Source organism: Giraffa tippelskirchi, chromosome 6, assembly GCF_054371585.1.
Source record: "Giraffa tippelskirchi isolate mGirTip1 chromosome 6, T2T-mGirTip1v1.2.pri, whole genome shotgun sequence".
In the NCBI taxonomy this organism is placed as follows: domain Eukaryota; kingdom Metazoa; phylum Chordata; class Mammalia; order Artiodactyla; family Giraffidae; genus Giraffa; species Giraffa tippelskirchi.
Window position 1 is genome coordinate 57706876 of NC_137280.1, and position 18842 is coordinate 57725717.

The 18842-nt window shown below is 50.2% G+C and overlaps 1 protein-coding gene across 12 annotated transcripts; it reads left to right on the forward strand.

The window, feature by feature from the left end:
• The first annotated feature begins 196 nt into the window (after positions 1-196).
• CLXN (calaxin) lies at positions 197-18078 on the forward strand. Of its 12 annotated transcripts, XR_014056055.1 has the most exons (10): positions 197-328; positions 4504-4662; positions 5371-5475; positions 6409-6560; positions 7275-7379; positions 8700-8779; positions 11199-14315; positions 16761-16850; positions 16942-17045; positions 17734-18078. XR_014056055.1 is itself a non-coding variant. In XM_081497992.1 (7 exons), the coding sequence occupies exons 1-6, from the start codon at positions 271-273 to the stop codon at positions 8757-8759; spliced, it is 639 nt and encodes a 212-aa protein (XP_081354118.1). In that variant the 5' UTR covers positions 197-270; the 3' UTR covers positions 8760-8779; positions 11199-18078. The 12 variants fall into 12 exon arrangements, 7 of the variants coding, with proteins under 7 accessions (XP_081354118.1, XP_081354119.1, XP_081354121.1 ...); XR_014056058.1 differs by having other exon boundaries at positions 11199-11373; positions 12025-12172; positions 14435-18078; XR_014056056.1 differs by lacking the exons at positions 16761-16850; positions 16942-17045 and having other exon boundaries at positions 11199-12177.
• The last annotated feature ends 764 nt before the right edge of the window (positions 18079-18842 follow it).

Genomic DNA, 18842 nt, shown 5'->3' on the forward strand with positions numbered 1-18842 from the left:
CTGGCTGGCCGCCCAGTGAGAGAGCGCTGACCCAGCAACCAATCAGCGGCCGCCGGAGGGTTGCCATGACCACGCCGCCTGTTAGGACCGCGCCCTCTTCTGCCCATCAGCCAATCGGCGGCCGCCCAGCCGTTGCCACGGCCACGCCGCGTGTTAGAACCGCGTACACACACAGGGGAGACCTGCCTGCAGCCCCAGACCCAGGGCTCGCAACAGTCCCGGCAGCTGCCTCCGGACACCGGCCGCTTCCCGGTTTCCTGAGCTCCCAGCATGAACCGCAAGAAGCTGCAGAAGCTGACGGACTCCTTAACTAAAAATTGCAAGCATTGTAAGTAAGAATCAAGGGCTGAGCGGGCAGAGACTCCCGGGCCAGGCCCTATCCTGCCGGGTGCTAGAGTCCGGTCTGCAGAGCCCCTCCACACCTGACCCTAAAGAGGAGTCTGGAAGGGAACACTAGCATCAGCTCCTTGGGGTGGACATCCACAGAGCCCAGGATCTTAAGGAGCATTTCCAGGTGTCCAGGCACCAAATTCTACACCCATGCAGGCACCTTCTTGCTTCTCAAACCTTCTCTTAACTTCCCCTTACCTTATAAGAAATGTGATTTAATTACCGTGAAGACATATGTGGCCCTCGGAGAAGGCAATGGCACCCCACTCCAGTACTCTTGCCTGGACAATCCCATGGATAGAGGAGCCTGGTAGGCTGCAGTCCATGGGGTCGAGTCGGACACGAATGAGCGACTTCACTTTCACTTTTCACTTTCACGCATTGGAGAAGGAAATGGCAACCCACTCCAGTGTTCTTGCCTGGAGAATCCCAGGGATGGGGGAGCCTGGTGGGCTGCCGTCTATGGGGTCGCACAAAGTCGGACACAACTGAAGCGACTTAGCAGCCTCAGATGTAGGTGGAAAACAAGCACTAAAAACCACTGGAATCAAGAAATGTAGCACAACAAAAAGCTCTTCTTAGAGCAAATCAACTGGCAAGGTCCAAGTTCTGGAAATTACTAGAAGATCCTTAAGGGAAAGTGGTTATCAATGGTTGAACATCCTTAGGAAAGGTGGGTTAAAGTGGTACAGAAACTTGTATCTCAGGGCAAGGAAGTGTGCCTGGAAACCAAGGAGCTCAAAAAAGCTAATCACATGGTAGAGTATCTGTTCCCATCTCTGGGGCCCCACTTTCCTGCAAAGTGAAGGAGACTTGGCAGGTGGCAAGATGAACACCTATTAAAGATGTTAATGTTAATAACCTACCTACTCCCATCTCACACATATTCTGAAAAATGGTCCTAGAATTTCACAGGTAACTTTATAATTATATTCAGACTCAAAAACAGAACTGTGCTTGGGCAAGGAAGCTATGGATATGGTATACATGAGGAAGATACTGTTTGATGATCCAGCTTATAAGTTATGTGCTTATTACAAAATTATTGGTCTCTTAAAAAGTAGAAGAAACCATAATCCCAAGACTATTCCCACTGTGCAAAGAAGCACAAACATGTTTTGATGTAGTTCTAAAGATTATGGAATCTAGCGCCTTCTAATCAGAGTTAGTATCTTATATAATGAGAGGTAGGAAAGTCTGTCAGGATGGTGCTGCAAATAAAAGTGAGTATAAGCATTTCAAACTCCTAACATAAAAGCTATCCTATAATCTATTATTATGGTTACTACAATCTGAGAGTTTTGTCCTGTTGTTTTTCTTAAAATACTTTCATTTGTTGGAAAAGACCAGATTTTCTTAAAACATCTAGTAACATTTTGAATAAACAATGCAATAACTACAATACACAACAAACACTGAATTTGATTTAATTCCTTTTCCAGTGTGTTTGCAAATGTATTGCAGACATTCTGTGAATATATTAAAAGCTAAGTGAAAACAGGACAAGAAAACCAGTCAACAGTTTTGATTTTTGTCCTCACATAAAATTTTTAAAGTAAGTCTTAAGAACCTTGATGATTAAATTCTGTGGAAACAGTGACTAATCATGGACATTGTAATAATTTTGAATCTTTACACAGAAGACCTTTCTTCTAAAGTCAGATTTCCTTTTAGTTGCCAAGTGATGTTCCCAGCAGGATGAAGTGGGTAGATTTTGCAGAATCAGAGAAGACAGTATCTTAAGTGGTGGTCCAGTTAATCCACCACCTGGCAGATCTGATCTGCAGAGCAGACTTACACCAATCCAAAAAGATAAAAAATCCCTTCTCCAGTGTCCCTAATTTAATTTAGTATTGTATTCTTGCATTTAAGAAACATTTCAGCAAGAAAATTTTTCCTGTGGAAAAATTACTCAGCTTTGATACTTTGGGTAATAAGCTAACATTCTTTCATTTTTATTTCAGCTGAGATGGGAAAATGGCTAATCAACACGCCCTCAGCTACCATTTCATATACAAGAACAGATCGCATCATCTTTCATGCAAGGCTCTCTTTCCCAACCATTAACATCTCTTTTTATTTTTAGAGTTTTTATTGTGGTTAAATACACACAATGTAAAATGTATCACTTTAATTATTTGAAGTGCACAGCTCAGTGGCATTAAGTACATTCACATTGTTGGGCAGCCATGCCCCCCATCATCTCCAGAACTTTCTCATCTTCCCAAACTGAACCTCTGTCCCCATGAGACTATTGGTCCCTTCCTCCTCCCCTAGCCCCTGGCACCCACCACCTACTTTTTTTGTCTCTGTGAATTTGATACTCTGGGTATATCATATAAGGGCAATCATAAAATATCTGTCATCTTTGTCTGGCTTATTTCACTCTAGCATGTTGTATTCAAGAGTCATGACATGGTAGCATGATTCACAATCTCCTTCCTTTTTGAAGCTGAATCATAATCCATTGTATGGATGGACACCCATCTACTCATCCTTCCATGGACACCTGGGTTGCGTCCACCTTTTGACTGTTGTGAATATTGCTGCTATGAACACTGGTGCACAAGTATCAGAGTCCATGCTTTCAGTCCTTTGGGGAAAATACCCAGAAGTGAAATCACTGGATTGTGTAGTATTTCAATGTTTAAGTTTTTTGAGGAAGTGACATACCATTCATACCATTTTCTGTGGCAATTAACAGCTCTTTTAAAAGTTATAACCACTCTATCGTTGTCTACTATTTATCAACCTATTTACTAAATCATTTATTTTCTGAAGTTTTCAATGTTCCTCTTAAATTGTGGTGCCCCAAACCAGAAATCACCCTCAAGCCTGTCCTGGCCTGCAAGACGAGATGGGATTTACCCTCTTCTCTGTGCCGTTTCCTTGTACATGGATGCATCTTCTTTGTTTTTAAAAATTCTCAACCACAATTTTGTCTTGTTTTGAAATCAAATCTTCCCCATCTTCCACCTGTAGTTCGTATTTAAACTCCTTTTTATGTTCTTAATGCCAGACACTAATCCTTCCACCTAGGCACCTCAGACGGTGATCAGGACACAATCAGCTCTGTGTTTACTGCACCACCCTTTCCACAGTCATGTATACTGCAAGCAGGCGCATGTGTGCACATGCTTTAGACAAAAGTGTTCTTCTTCCAAGGTGCTGCTGCATGGTTGCCTGTTCATTTTCACATCACCCACAACCCACACTTCCTGCATGCTAGAATATGCTTCAATCCTTCTTTATTGGAAAATAGGTGATTCTGATTTCCAAAATCTGACTCATGGCTTCACAAAAGCTAATGTGAGATGCAAGTTGGTGCCTAGTTTGGGGGAGATTGGTATCTATCTCCAGGGGAACGCTAAACTGTAAATCTCATGAATGAGTGTACTCAAAATGCTGCAGAGGGCTCCACTGGTGGTCCAGTGGTTAAGAATCTGCCTGCCAATGCAGGGGACACAGGTTTGATCCCTAGTCTGGGAGGATCCCACAAGCCGTGGAGCAACTAAGCCTGTGTGCCACAACTATTGATCCTGTGCGCTAGAGCCAGGGAGCCACAACTACTCAAGCCTTTGTGCCCTAGAGCCTGTTCTCTGCAAGAAGAGAAGCCATCACAATGAGAAACCCATGCACTGCAACTAGAGAGTAGTCCCTGCTTGCCACAACTAGAGAAAGCCTGCACGTGGTAATGAAGACCCAGCACAACCAGAAATGAATAAAGAAATAAAATTATTTTTTAAAATGCTAGGGAAAATTACCATTCTTCACATCGCCATGCTCAGCCATGCTCTGCTGCTTTGTTCAGGATATAATCAGACCCCACCGTTGCCTTTCAGGTGACCTGGCTGATACTATCTTTTTTTCCTAAATATGACAGCCTCAGTCTGTGGAGGGATGGCTGTTGTTCCTATTGTGGCAAGACTCTGGGGTGGTGGGGTCCTCTGTTAACCTGGGGGTCACGAGTCTCAAAGCAGTGTTGTCTCCTGTCGACAGCTGTCTGTGGACGGCTCCAGTGTTGTTTGTTTGCAGACTCATTCATGCAGAGTTGAAGCTGGACTTTAAAGGTTAAAATGCCTTTTGTTATGTCTTAATTTTATTCTTTCCCAGTTAGTAAATTTGAAGTGAAATGCCTTATCAACCTCTTCTATAACCTGGTGGGAGAAGTGACGGAGCGGCAGGGTGTGATCATCGGGCTGGACCGCAACGCCTTTCGGAACATCCTGCATGTGACGTTTGGGATGACGGACGACATGATAATGGACAGAGGTGAGCAGATGCCAGCATCCTGATGGGCCAGATTCAACCATAACTGAGGAAAACAATTTGGAGTTCAGGCAAACTCTAGGAAGGATGCTTCATGTTCTGTGACCCCAATTCCACTTGAACATAAAAATTTAATTTTCATATTCATAGGGAAGAAGATAGCAACCACTCTTTTTGTGTATTTAAGAAGAGGGCAAAGTCAGCCTGAATAACTAGGTTTCCTTTACCTTATATCAGAAAACTCCAAATATTTCTATTTCTACTTAGTAAATAGAATACTATAAAAAAATAGCTTTAAAAGGACATTTACATTTCCTTATACCGTTGAGAGTATTTCAGTAAAAATTAAGATATAGCCTGTCATGTAATAGCATTACTTTCATTGAGTAACAAAAATACAAAAGTATATATTTCATGTTAACATACTAACATCTAATATACCAGCTTGTTTACATGTTAATTGTTGATTCATATCTTTAGATATTCAGTTTGCTTGTTCTCACAAAGTGTGAAGGGAGAATGTAAAAGCTTAGGTGAGAGAGTTTTCCAGTGTTATGACGTCTCAGTTTCCTCTTTTGTCAAATGAGAACATGGGACCACATGGTGCTGAAGTTTTACTTAAACGTTGAGAGTGAGCAGTGCGGTGCAGGCCTTCGCTGAGAATACAAGCTCAGCACAAGTGTCATGTTGTACGTCTCTCTCTTTTTTTAGTTTTCCGAGGGTTTGATAAAGACAACGATGGTTGCATAAGTGTAACAGAGTGGGTTTATGGATTATCAGTGTTTCTTCGAGGAACTTTGGAAGAAAAAATGAAATGTAAGATTTCACGTCATCCTACTGGTTTGTACTTTATGATAAGCAGGTACAAAGAATGTGAATCAGTCTGGTGGGTTTGTCTGTTGTTTGCTTGATTTGAACTCCCATTGACCTCATGTAGGGAGCAAATTCAAGTCAATAATAAGAGTGGAAAAAAATAAAACAGACAAATCAGGAGACTCTAAGGAGGAATCATGCCAAGCAAGACCACACAGGCATGTAGCACACATGCTAACCATACTGCTGTTAAGTCACCTCAGTCGTGTCTGACTCTGTGCGACCCCATAGGTGGCAGCCCACCAGGCTCTGCCGTCCCTGGGATTCTCCAGGCAAGAACACTGGAGTGGGTTGCCATTTCCTTCTCCAATGCATGAAAGTGAAAAGTGAAAGTGAAGTCGCTCAGTCGTGTCTGACTCTTAGCGACCCCATGGACTGCAGCCTACCAGGATCCTCCATCCCTGGGATTTTCCAGGCAAGAGTACTGGAGTGGGGTACCATTGCCTTCTCCGATGCTAACCATATATGCATGCATTTAGGTATGAAAGTATTGAATATTTTACATATTTTATTACTTGAATTATAATCATAAAAGTTGAAAACATTGATTCAAGTTTCTGATTCTTAGTTAATTCCTAATTCACCCCCAGTGAACTCTGTTTAAGAGGCACATTTCAATCAGTTTTCCAAGGTTTTCAAGATGAAATTGTCAACTTGTTGTTCCTTGGCCTGCTCTTTGTAGGTAGGTGTAAGAAACCTTTCTAGGACTGTTGAGTATACTCAGTAAGTGGACGTTAAGCATCTATTATGGGAATTGATTGCTTTGAGTCCTGGGGCTTGATAAGAGCATCACCCTAGAGCCCTGGGCCTTGAAAACCATCAGAGCAAATGCTACCTTGCTGATGGCAGCACTTTCGTATCGGTTGTTTTTTTAAGATTGCTTTGAAGTGTTTGACTTGAACGGGGACAGCTTCATCTCCAAGGAGGAGATGTTCCACATGCTGAAGAACAGCCTCCTGAAGCAGCCATCTGAGGAAGACCCTGACGAAGGCATCAAGGACTTGGTGGAGATCACACTGAAGAAAATGGTGAGATGGATCATTCAGACTTTTCTACTGAAATTCACTTCCCAGGTGGCACTAGTGGTAAAGAACCTGCCTGCCAGTGCAGGACACATAAGAGACGTGGGTTCAATCCTTGGGTGGGGAAGATCCACTGGAGAAGAGAATGGCAACCCACTCCAGTATTCTTGCCTGCAGAATCCCATGGACAGAGGAGCCTAGAGGGCTATAGTCCATAGGGTTGCAAAGAGTCAAACACAACTGAGCGATTTAGCATGCACTGTAATTCACAGACCAGAGATGGGATAGAAATAAGAATTCAAATTGCGGAAACTCTTTTCCTGGGCTTCTCTGATGGCTCAGTGGTAAAGAATCCACCTGCCAATGCAGGAGATCCAGGTTCAATCCCTGATTCAAGAAGATCCCCTGGAGAAGGAAATGGCAACCCACTCCAGTATTCTTGCCTGGGAAATCCCATGGACAGAGGAGCCTGGCGAGTTATAGTCCATGGGGTCACAAAGAGTCTGACACGACTTAGAAACTAAACAAGAATCCGTTTCCTGCCTGGTGAAAGAAAGCGCCACCTTGTTCTCCTTCATCGTAGTATTAAAGGATCTTTTCCATTTCATCACTTAGTCATTTACTTTCTAACATCATTCTTTGAACCATGGACCACGAGAAGATAGTGTGTGTCTGTGATCAGTGTTTCCATGTTAACTGCCGCGTGGCGGTTGCCCTCAGGACCATGATCACGATGGGAAGCTGTCTTTCGCGGACTATGAACAGGCCGTGAGGGAGGAGACCCTTCTACTGGAAGCGTTTGGGCCATGTCTCCCTGACCCAAAGGTAATGGCGTGTGTTCACAGAACAGAGACCAAAACATCCTATAGGAGCAGCAGCCCAAGACTCCCTGGTTTGGCAAGTGATCAGATGAGTCACATTCACCCACAGAGGACAGCTTCTAAAAGAGAAAGGCGGCCGAGAAATAGGGCTGGTCCAGGTCTTTGAACTCGTGTAATCTGATGTGACTTTTTCATTCACTAACATGTTTGTTCCTGTAAGAAACTATTATCGAAGCGTAATGTGGGCCAGAAACCCAGATGAAAAACTCTAGGGCTGCACTCCAGAGCAGGGAAAAAACCAACATGAAAATGATTACATGATAATAATTATTATTATACCAGCGTTGCAGTAATGCTAGTCAGTACCATGAGCAGTGCTGGCAACCCCATATGGCCTCACTTGTCCCCTGACAACCCTGTGAAGTTGGCAGGATCATTGTCCTCATTTTACGGATGAGGAAACCTAGGCTCAGAGAGTGTAGGCTGCTTGCCGAGGATCACTGATCATGGGTTACAGAGGCCCCGGGACCCAGGTGCTGGGGCTCAGAGGGGCATGTGTGGTCAAGAGGGGACATGGAAACTGCTGCAGGAGTTGGGTGGACAGCTGGAGGGACAAGGCGGGCTCGCACATCTTGTGGACCCAGTGGTCAACCAGATGCACAGGGGCAGCAGGGCCCACACAGAGGGAGTGTCTTGTGTGAGAGGGAAAAGGGGACAGTATCAGAAGAGCATCTGGAGTCGTGAGGCTGACGATGAGCCTGGAGGACACGGAAGGGCCCAGTGCATGGAGCTTGGAACTTGGACTTTGTCTTGAAGGTCATGAGGATCTGTTGAAAGGTATTAGGCAGGTGGAGTGATGCAATACATGAATATTGCCATAGTTCTACCCCAGTCTCTCATCTGTATCTCCAGCTAGGCTCATGTCTTACTCGACCTTGTCCCTTCCCCACCCCCAGATCTCCCTCCAGCATCTCTGCTGCCACCACAGCCTGGCTGTGCCATGATGAGCCCTCTGGGATCCCCAGGGTGCCCGACCTCCTGCAGCCCCACTGTGGTGAGCTGAGCCCCTGGTTCTGGCCTGTGAACCAGCCCCTGGTTCTGGTTCTAAGCCTATGGGCAGAGGCCCCTGAGAGCCAGGTCTCGCCCTCCTGGTGGTCCCTGAACCAGCGCTGGGCTGGAGCAGAGTCAGCACCTGAGAATGAGCACACAGCCCATCCCAGGTCCCCACCTCACTCTCCTCATCACTGCCAGGCTCTTCGGACATTAGACAGACACAGAACAGTTTTTGTTAGTCAGTACTAATTTGAGCACTTTCATTTTACAGAGCCAGAAAGAATTTGAAGCCCAAGTATTCAAAGATCCAAATGAATTCAACGAGGTGTGAATTCCTAAATGTCATCTCAAGTGAGTAAAAAGGGAAGCTCACTCATCCTGTGTGTTCTTCCTGCTTTAGCCTGGAAGGTGCGGGAGAATTTGGCGAATTATGTGTTTGAGGGGGAATGGGTCAGGGTTGACTAACATACATTATCACCTTTGGTGTAAGATCAGGTAAGATAGATGCAGATACAGATTTCCTTATTAGCTGTGGTTGGGTTTGGCCCAATGGGTTATCACTGCAGAGAGGGGTTATCACCTAGACCATCTGTTGACACAAACTGTCAAAAAATATCTCCATGAATGAAACGAATAGAGAGAGCGTGTAATCATGAGTTGTTTTCTTCATGGTGGAAAGATGGTGGGCACATCTGAACATCACTGAAACTACTGAATTCCCTTTGGAGCAATCAGTAACCAAGATGACTTCCAAAGAACAATGATTCTGGTGTTCAGCGTTGAGATGCCTTCCTGCTGTGCCCTAGGTGACAGTCGGAGACACAGGGCCTGTTTTCAGATGCTCTGTGTAGCTGTCTGAAGTGCCTGAGGGCTCAGCCTGCTGCCCAGAGGGGACCCGAGCAAACACCAGGGACAGACAGCACCACGAGGCTGACCCATCTGTGGGTGGGCAGGGGCGGGGCATGCTCCTCCCTGGGTCTGGGGGTGAGGTCCGGGTGTGAGTCAGCCCGGACGCCCCCCTTCTGGTCAGATGCAAAGCCCCCACTCTGTTCTGCCCCCCTGGGTCTCCCCCTGGACCCCACTGTTAGTACATATCACCCCACCTGGGACGCCCCTTGTGCAGCCCTTCGTCCGGGGCCACGTCACATGTGCCCACCAGCCAGATATCCCCAAAGCCGGCCTTGCCTTCCCTCGCCCCCGTTTCCAGTGGGTGCTGAGGGCATCGGCCGCAGCTCGAGAAAGACGGGCCTCATTCTGCTGCTGAGCCACGTCTGCCTCCTGCGAGCTCCAGGGCAGCTGCGGAGATGTCAATTGGGAACCCCCTGGTCCACGTGCAGACACGTAAAGGCCACACGGCCTATCAAATTCCTCTTGTTACTGCATATGCTTTATTACATTTTAGCAAAAGAATACCTAGTGTTAAAAATGAAGTGCTATAAATAAGCAGAATATCCAATTTCATGAAATGGAAGACATTTTACTGTCCAAGTGTTTTCTTAAAGTTTTGGATTCTCATATAGATGGACTTTGATACAATTTTTCTGTCTTGAATTGGTATATTAAAAAATGCAACACAATATGCTTGTAATTGTTATTGTATTTTTCCAATTACAAATAATAATCACTGAAAATATTTCAGAAATTTAAGAAATTTTAAGATGAAACTAAAACATTAATATTCTGGTATAGACTCTCTCAGGCTTCCTTAAGACCTCTGTGAGGACACCTACATTTTTGCACAGAGTCGCCCATATTTTTAGGTGATGGCACTGAACCTCCTCTTTTAAGCTGCTTTTTTATGAACCACTGCGCCAGGAACGTTCCCTCAGGTCAGGAAATCCTTGTCCAGAACCGTCCTGGGAGGCTCTTTCCCTACCCTTTACAATTTGAAGGTCCCCACGTTTGCTGTTACAAATAATTCTCCAAATGAACTGTCCTCGGAGATAAATCTCCTCACAAGCTTCATCGCTTCCTTACTTGGGGTGACTTTGTGAGTAGGAGTGCTGGCTTCCAGGCCTGCATCTCTGGAGATTTCCGGTATGTTTGACTACACGGTCCCGGGAAGGCTGGCAGGGAGGGTGTGTGAGGACCAACCCTGCCCTGTGCAGCACTATTTACTTCTTTGCCAGCTTGTGGGCCATAATCGACTGTGATTTTAATGGATTATGCAAAGCCCTGATTTTATACATCTGTCCCTGAAACTTTCCCTGTAGGTCAACCTCCACGTGAATAACCCCGTTTTATTACTTGACTTCATTTAAAACTAAAAAGCCTTTAAAACACTTGTGGGTGGGACTTGAGGGTGGGGCAACCGAGGGAAGCGGCTGGAGCCTCCCCACAGCCCAGGACACGCTGGGTCCCACGCCTCTGCCCTGTCCTCTCCTTTGGTGACTGGTAGATGTCTAGATTCTCTAATGTCACTACTTTGGCAGCTTGTGAATGACTTTAGCCCCAAGGGTTCACTCGACTTCACGGCAGGTCCTCCGAGCACATGAGTCCCCCTGAGGACCAGCCTCTCTTCCTGCTCCACGTGGGCCCCGCCGCCTCCCCACCTCCTCCTTCCAGGCTCAGTGGGACTCAGCACTGCGTCTGCTCCGGGGTGGCCGGGTTGGGGCTGTGGGGAACAGTTATAACCCGGAGCCTTCCTTCCACTGGCTCCTCAACACGCTCCCCCCTCCACGCCCTGGGAGGCCCCTCTGGGAGGGCTGCACAGCCCCTGAGCAGCACAGAGAGACTCTGTTTGGGAAACAAGTAACTTTTTTTTTTTCAGCCACAGGATTTAAAAGCTACCACTGAAAACTGGTAGTCCTGCATTCTTAACCTGCAAATATCTTTGGGAACAAGATTGCACTTGTGAGAAGCCAAGCCTGCAATTGCCTGCATCATAAAATCATCCAAAACATTCATGAGTCCCACCTCGGGCTAAGCTGGCAGGGGTGGGGGAGGTGGGTAACTCAGCCTAAATCAGTCCCCTGCCAGGTCCGTGGTGTAGACGAAGGCTCTGCACCCTGCGACACCTCTGTGATGCCCCTGCTGTCCCCCTCTGCTGGAGTCCCTCCTCCCCCCCAGCAAGAGTCCTGTCGTGGAGATGGTTCAAGGGAATTCCCATCACACAGGCTCAGAAACTGTACCGATAGCCCCTCTAGAGAAGGTTCTTCCGAGCAGCCCTTCTCAGCATCCCTGACCTCCCAGTCATCGGGGTTCACATGCAGCTACCGGGGAAAGAAACAGACATGCACCCCAGACTTGTGTTGGTCATGATGTACTAACTGTGCAACTGCCTGGTGATACCCGGAAAGTGCAGAAGTCCTGTGTGTCCCCCTCCTGGGGGACCACCCCTCCCTCTGGGTGGAGCACGCAACCTCCTGAAGTGGCTCTAGTCTGGTCACCAGTGAAGGAGGAGCCGACCCTGAACACATCTCGGAACCAGAATCGGCCCCTAGACGCCAGCTTTCCGGCAATGGAAAGGGCAGCCATGGTGGGGCCAGCCCAGGAGACTCTCCCCATTCCAGCCCCATGGGGATACACCGCTCCAGGTCCCATCATGTGGCTCCCTGTGGCTTCCTGTGGCCCAAGCTTCCCACCATATCCACCAGGAAAACACTCCTCCCCAAGACCCGCATCTTCTTGTCTGCCTATACCTCCTGCTGCCCTGCCTGCCCATCCTGCCTGGGATGGACCCGCCGCTGGCCCTGGCATCTCCACGGGAGAGACAGTCCAGCTGGAGGTGTACAAGGAAACCAGGTGAGGTCCCAGGCGTCCTGCCCTCGGCCTGTGTGCACCACCTCCTGTCCCCACCCCAGGTCTCAATGTGGACAATGCTCGGGATTTTGGAGCCGGGACAGAAAGCCAGGTTTGGAGGAGCGCCCCAGGCAGGCCGGGGGTGAGCACGTCCTCCCTGCAGTGGTGTTTTGAGCGGAGCCACTGCCTCCTGGTGGGAGCGGCTAGCCCAGAGCTCAGGACACGGCTGGGCCCTGCCCTGCCACAAGGAGGCTGTGAGGAGAGGTCATGGGGGAATGTTGGAAGTCTTTCCCAGGGAAGCGGGGCATGGGTTTCTACCAGGCCCCCCCATCTCGGTCCAGCTCTGACTGCCTCACACAGGCCACGTGGACTTGAAAGTCAGACATAAGTGAAAGGTGATGTGTGAGCTGGTGGGGACTGGAATACGCACCATCCATCAGGGCTGCGTGGAGAAGTTGTGGTCACAGCGGGACAGTCATGTGTTCTCAGCCCGTAACGTTGTTACTGAATTGCTAAGTCCTGTCTGTATCTTTGCAACCCCAGGGGCTTTAGCCTGCCAGGCTCCTCTGTCCATGGAATTCTCCAGGCAAGAATACTGGAGTGGGTATCCATTCCCTTCTCCAGGGGATCTTCCTGACCCAGGGAATCAAGCCCACATCTCCTGCATTGGCAGACAGATTCTTTACCAAAGAGCCCCCAAGGGAGCCCCATAGGCTGTAAATACTCTACAAAGTGTGTTTCATATGAGATGGGAAAACACCTGTACTCTCTGCCTCCTCTCATAGGGTCTTTGAGAATGAGCAAGAATAAGTTTATGATGCCCTTTTGTAAACTGTGAAGTGTGACAGAAATCCGAGATAAATAGGGGTACACCGTAGACGTGAGAGTCTAGGGCAGGCAGCATCCTCACCAGGATCTTGTAGCTGACCAATAAATAATGACACAGCAGGCTCAACTTGAGGATCTGGCTCTGGGTCCTCCCCTTGACAAGTGTGGAGCATCGTCTGAGTGGCGGAGCCAAAGTCTCACGAGGGGTTCCCTAGAACTCCTTCAGTCATCTAGTATATTTAGAGAAACGGAGCTCATGAAGCCAGGATAAAGCTCCAAAGAAAGTGTCACTAGGATTTTCACAAATGTGACACTCTTGGGGTCTGTTTTTGTGAAGTTCCCCCTGTTAACCCACCAATGCATCCTCCCCACAGACTCACAGAAACACACAGTAGTTTATTCTGTTTACGGGACACACTCGAGCCCCCTGAAGCCCCATGAACAATATGAAAAGGCAAAAAGATATGACAGTGAAAGACGAGCCCCCCAGGTCGTAGGTGTCCAATATGCTACTGGAGAAGAGCAGAGAAATAGCTCCAAAAAGAATGAAGAGGCTGAGCCAAAGCAGAAACAATGCCCAGCTGTGGATGTGTCAGGTGGTGAAAGAACAGTCCAATGCTGTAAAGAACAATATTGCATAGGAACCTGGAACGTCAGGTCCGTGAATCAATGTAAATTGGACATGGTCAAACAGGAGACAGCAAGAGTGAACATCAACATTTTAGCAATCAGTGAGCTAAAATGGACAGTAATGGGCGAATTTAATTCAGACAACCATTATATCTCACTTGTCATGACCCTGCTAATCCCGAAGCCATCGGTGCTGTCCCGCTAATGTCTGTCTTCCTGTCAACCCCACTCAAGGCTCTGGTGCTTGTGGCACTGGCTCTTGGGTACTGAAATAGAAATCAGTAGGATACAGGGTTTGCGTGGAAGCACAGGTGTCTGAAGGCTACTGAGCAAACAGGAGCTGCATCCAGGTTCTGTGAGCTCCAACCAGCCCAGTCCACACTTGGGTGTGCCTGCCATGGTCCTGAACGGGACACTGTGAATTTGACTAAGTGGAGAACAAGCTTCTTGCCTCTTTGAATTTCTAAATATGACCTGCTGCTGATTTTGATGCGTGTAAATGCAGAAGAGCACAGCGACCTCAGGAAACCAGGGTCAGTCGACGGCTAGGAAGGGTGGATGCCTCCTTCTTGCCAAGGGCACCATCCTGTCTGGGTCTGTGCACAGAGGCCCCAGTGAGGTGTGCAGTCTGCAGAGCACAGGCCAGGGGACTGGAACCCCGGGGAGTGCCCACCTGCAGGAGTACACGGTGAGGGGAGGGGGAGGGGAGGACCAGGAGGAACGGGGAGGGGGAAGGGATGACGGGGTAGCAAGAAAGAGATGTTCTGACTGCGGGCATGGTTTTTAAATCATGAATTTTTTTTTAAGATAACAGGTAAGATGGAGAGTTAAGAGCGGCACTCGCCCCTGCCCGCGTCCTGTCAGGTAGGAAATCCTGGCCGTGCAGTCTGGCCTCCACGGGCATAGCAGGATGTGAGCAGGCTGGGGCCTGCAGCCCAGCACCAGGTATGCGGCCCGAGGAGGGCGCGCCCACGGCAGGTGCAGCTCGGCCAGCGCCCGCGGCCCCGGGACAGGAGCCCTGCAGGTGCGGTCGGTCGGTCGGGGCACGCCCGAATCTGCAGAGCCACGCGGCGCCCTCCGCCTGCAGGTCCCGGGGTGCAGTGGGGCGGGGCCCCCGGGGGGGGGGGAGGGTCACGGACCTGGCGGCTCAGGTGACGCCCACGAGCAGCTCCGGGAGGGGGTGTGGGCAGAGGGGGTTCCTGGGGAATCCTCTCTGCAGAGGCCTCGCCGGACACTCAGCGCGGCCCCACCCCTGCATTCTTGGCACCCACAGCCCCCCTTCCCCTGGGGCAGCCGCTCCGACCGCGCGCCCTGCCTGGACCTGCTGCTGCGGGGGAAGAAGGCCGGCGGTCACGTCCCTCAGGTGCTGCCGGGGGGGGGGGGGGGGGCAGTCACAGAAAATCAGAGTCAGGATGTTCTGGGACTCAGGCCCCCGAGGTTGTGATCCGAGGCTGGGCTCCTGCAGCCCGAGGAGCCTCAGGCAGTGCCGGCCTGGTCTGGGAGCTGGAAAGGGGGCGGGTGCCGCTCAGCCCCGCCTCTGAGCTGCCCCCCGCCCCCGGGCCCCACCCTGCCTCCCCAGGGTCAGCAGGCATGCTTCTGGTCTGGCCCTTCTGCACGCCCAGACGCCGGGGACCTGCAGGAGGGTGGTCTCTGCCAGGCGCCCAGGCCCCTCTGGGCCTCACACCGCGTGCCTCGTGTGGGTGACCCAGATGCCCACCCGCAGGGTGTGGAGACACAGGAAGGGCCGGTCGGGGAGGGGGGCGCCTGGAAGGCACCCGGCTCAGGAGAGAAACTCAGTCCAGGTCAGCCCCAGACTCAGTCGTCCAGACGGCCCAGTGAAGACCTGGTGCTCTGGCCACATGTCAAGGACTCGAACCCGTAGGTGCTCAGGATGGCAGTGAGGCAAGGCTCCCTGGCACCCCTCAGCAGGCAGACTCGCTTACAGGGCCTCCAGGGACGGAGAGTCCAGGGGGTCCCTGAAGACGCTAGAGTGTTATGTCCTTGGATTCAAGGGAAAACAGCACAGCTTGTAGTGACACGGGAACACTATGGTGACATGGGACACGGTGACACGGGGATGCTATGGTCACACGGGGATGCTATGGTCACACGGGGATCCTATGGTCACACGAGGATACTCTGGTGAATCAAGACAGGGGGCATGCTCTCTTGCCCAGGCTCCCTCCTCAGCACCACCAAGTCCCAGGAGCTCACAGGTGACAAGTGAGGCCCAGGGACAACAACCTGCACCTGCCGCTGACCTCTGATGCTGTCATTGCTGTGTGGGCAGAATGCTTGTCTCTGGTGCCGCTGTGTGCTGTGGTTGTGTCTGTGTGTAGATACATCTGTGCTCACACACACACACACACACACAACTCACATTCACATACTCACACAACTCAAACACACACACACACACTCTGCACACACAGTCACATTCACATAGTCACTCTCACACACTCACACACATGCTCTCACACACTCACACTCATACAACTCACACTCATACAACACATACACTCACACTCTCATACATACACTCACACACCCTCAGACACAGTCACTCACACACATTCTCATACACACTCACACACTCTCACACACACTCTCACATACAACTCACACACTCTCACCCTCACACACACTCACACACATATACTCACACACTGTCACACACATACACTCTCTCACACTGTCACACACACACACTGTCACACACACTCACACATACGCACGGGCTGCCTGCCTCTGCCTCAGACGCCCTTACCGTCAGCTCCCCCTGCACTGCCCTCCCCTGCTGTCCTTTGGTGGCACAGGTGTGAGCACAGGCGTCCCCTCTTAAGAGAGGGTGAGGGCAAGGGGCACACAGACTTGGGGCCTGGGGGCACCCCACAGCCATGGCTCTCTTCCCCGGGATGGAGTTGGCCAAGCCTGAGAGTACCTGGGGCTGCAAGCAGAGAGCATGGAAAAGCCAACTTGGCTCAGGAAACACAGGGTCACCCCAGGAGGTCCTGTAATCCCCTCTACCTGGAAAAATCTGCAGCCCAGAAAGGTGTGAAGGGGTGGGGGCACAGCCCACTGTGGGTTTCTCAGCACTCTCTCCCGGTCACTCTGAACAAGCCTGTTCCTGCAGCTGCCTCTCAGAGCTTGAAAAATGACTACAGTGTTCAAAGTCCAGAAGCAAACAGCACCTGATTTTACAGAAAGCTTGACATTGGCTCTGGTAGGAACACATGACTAGGGACCTCCTCCAAGGAGCCTTCCAGCCTTAGCAAAGCCCAGTTTCCCTGATGACCGTTGTCCCCTCCTCCAAGGTCATCCCTGGGGTCTGCACAGTTACAACCCACGGGCGTCATGGTCAGTTTGCTCCTGAGAAACCGTGATAAGCTGAGGAGCTCACAGCAGCAGAGGGACGAGGGTGAGGTCACCTGGGCCATGCAGGAGGGAGAGGTGGGGAACCCGCCTCGTCCCATCAGGTAGGAAATCCTGGCCATGCAGTCTTGTCTCTGCGGGCACAGCAGGATGTGAGCAGGCCGGGGCCTGCAGCCCAGCACCAGGTATGCGGCCCAAGGAGGGCGCGCCCACGGCAGGTGCAGCTCGGCCAGCGCCCGCGGCCCCGGGAAAGGAGCCCTGCAGGTGCAGTTGGGGCACGCCCGAGTCTGCAGAGCCACGCGGCGCTCCAGTCTCCGAGCACCCTCCCTCCGTCTGCAAGTCCCAGGGTGCAGTGGGGGCGGGGTCCAGAAGGCCCAGGATCAGGAGGCTAGGGTGACGCCCATGGGCACCTCTGGGAGCCAGTGTGGGTCAAGGGGGTTCCCAGGGAACCCTCTCTGCAGAGGGCTCGTCAGACACTCAGTGCTGCCCCTCTGCCCCCACACAGGCACCCTGTCTGTCCACCCTTGGCCATCCCTGGGCACATGGCTCTCTGAGCCTCCAGCTGCCACCTGAGTCTCCCTGGCAGGTTCACACACACCATGGGGAGGAGACTCCAGGTTCTTTGCTGAAGGACTGCTCGGCCCCCTGGGAGGGCTCCCGCTCCCTAATGTGACCTCAGAAATCAGACAGAGTCCTCGGTCCTGACACACATTCTCCCTCTGCTTCCTCCAAAGGCCTGGATCCTCAGACTGGATTTGCTGTTTCCATCAGTTGCATTGTGAGATAGGAGACGTGGTGCTAAGCTAAGGGTTGCAGTCCTGGAGGACAGCGTGCCATCAGCCGTCCCATTATTGCAGCCACGCTAGACTAACCCCAAGGGAAGCAGGCTTAGCACAGCCTCCATCACCCTGCTGCCAGCCTCTGCTTTGTTCTCAGTTTCTATTTACTTGTCTTACGTTTTTTTTCATTCTACACAAACATAGGTCCATAAACACATAGGTATGGCCACCTTTACTCACTCTTGTTCTCCTGACTTTGCACACACTTGGCACTTAATAAATGTTTGCTGGGTGAGTTGATGACTGAATCCCAAGGCTGGATTGTGGGAAAACGCCTTTCTGTTTTAGTCTGTGCACCCAGGGAAATGATGACTCCTGAGAAAGTTGTCAGGCCACAGCACGTGCCCAACAGCACAAAATGGGAGGATCAGCTCCCCAAGGCCCTGACTGCCGGCAACTCACCATGAGGCCAGGAGCCTGGCCAGCAGTTCCCCTGCCCATCATTTCAGGGGCATCAGTGTTGACCTTTTATGTTGGTCACCAAACACAATTTAAAATGTCCCTCTGAGACAAAGAACAGTGAACCAGGGCTACTTGGGTATCTGGAAGGTCACTGACATGAGTAGGTCTCTGCCCACGGCTGATTCAGCATCTTTACTTGAAGTTCACAGAGTAAATTTATCGTATCGAATATGTCTTCAAAAAGGGAGCAAAAGTAAACAGATTCCTTTGGAAGCACGGAGTAAGTATAGTTGGAGTTCAATACACAGTGTCCTGCTGATGAGGCTAGATCAAGCCAAGACAATCTTCTAAGAAACTGACACCCTTATGAAACTTCAGTTCAGTTCAGTCGCTCAGTTGTGTCCAACTATTTGCGACCCCATGAATCGCAGCACGCCAGGCCTTTCTGTCCATCACCAACTCCCAGGGTCTACCCAAACCCATGTCCATCGAGTCAGTGATGCCATCCAACCATCTCATCCTCTGTCGTCCGCTTCTCCTCCTGCCCCCAATCCTTCCCAGCATTAAGGTCTTTTCCAATGAGTCAACTCTTCACATGAGGT

What these genes read in the sequence shown, in the direction of transcription:
- CLXN (XM_081497992.1), top strand. Translation starts at nt 271, where the DNA reads ATGAACCGCAAGAAGCTGCAGAAGCTGACGGACTCCTTAACTAAAAAT. An exon ending in CGACATGATAATGGACAGAG is followed by an intron (nt 4,663 to 5,370) that starts GTGAGCAGATGC and finishes CTCTTTTTTTAG; the next exon opens with TTTTCCGAGGGTTTGATAAA. An exon ending in AGATCACACTGAAGAAAATG is followed by an intron (nt 6,561 to 7,274) that starts GTGAGATGGATC and finishes GGTTGCCCTCAG; the next exon opens with GACCATGATCACGATGGGAA.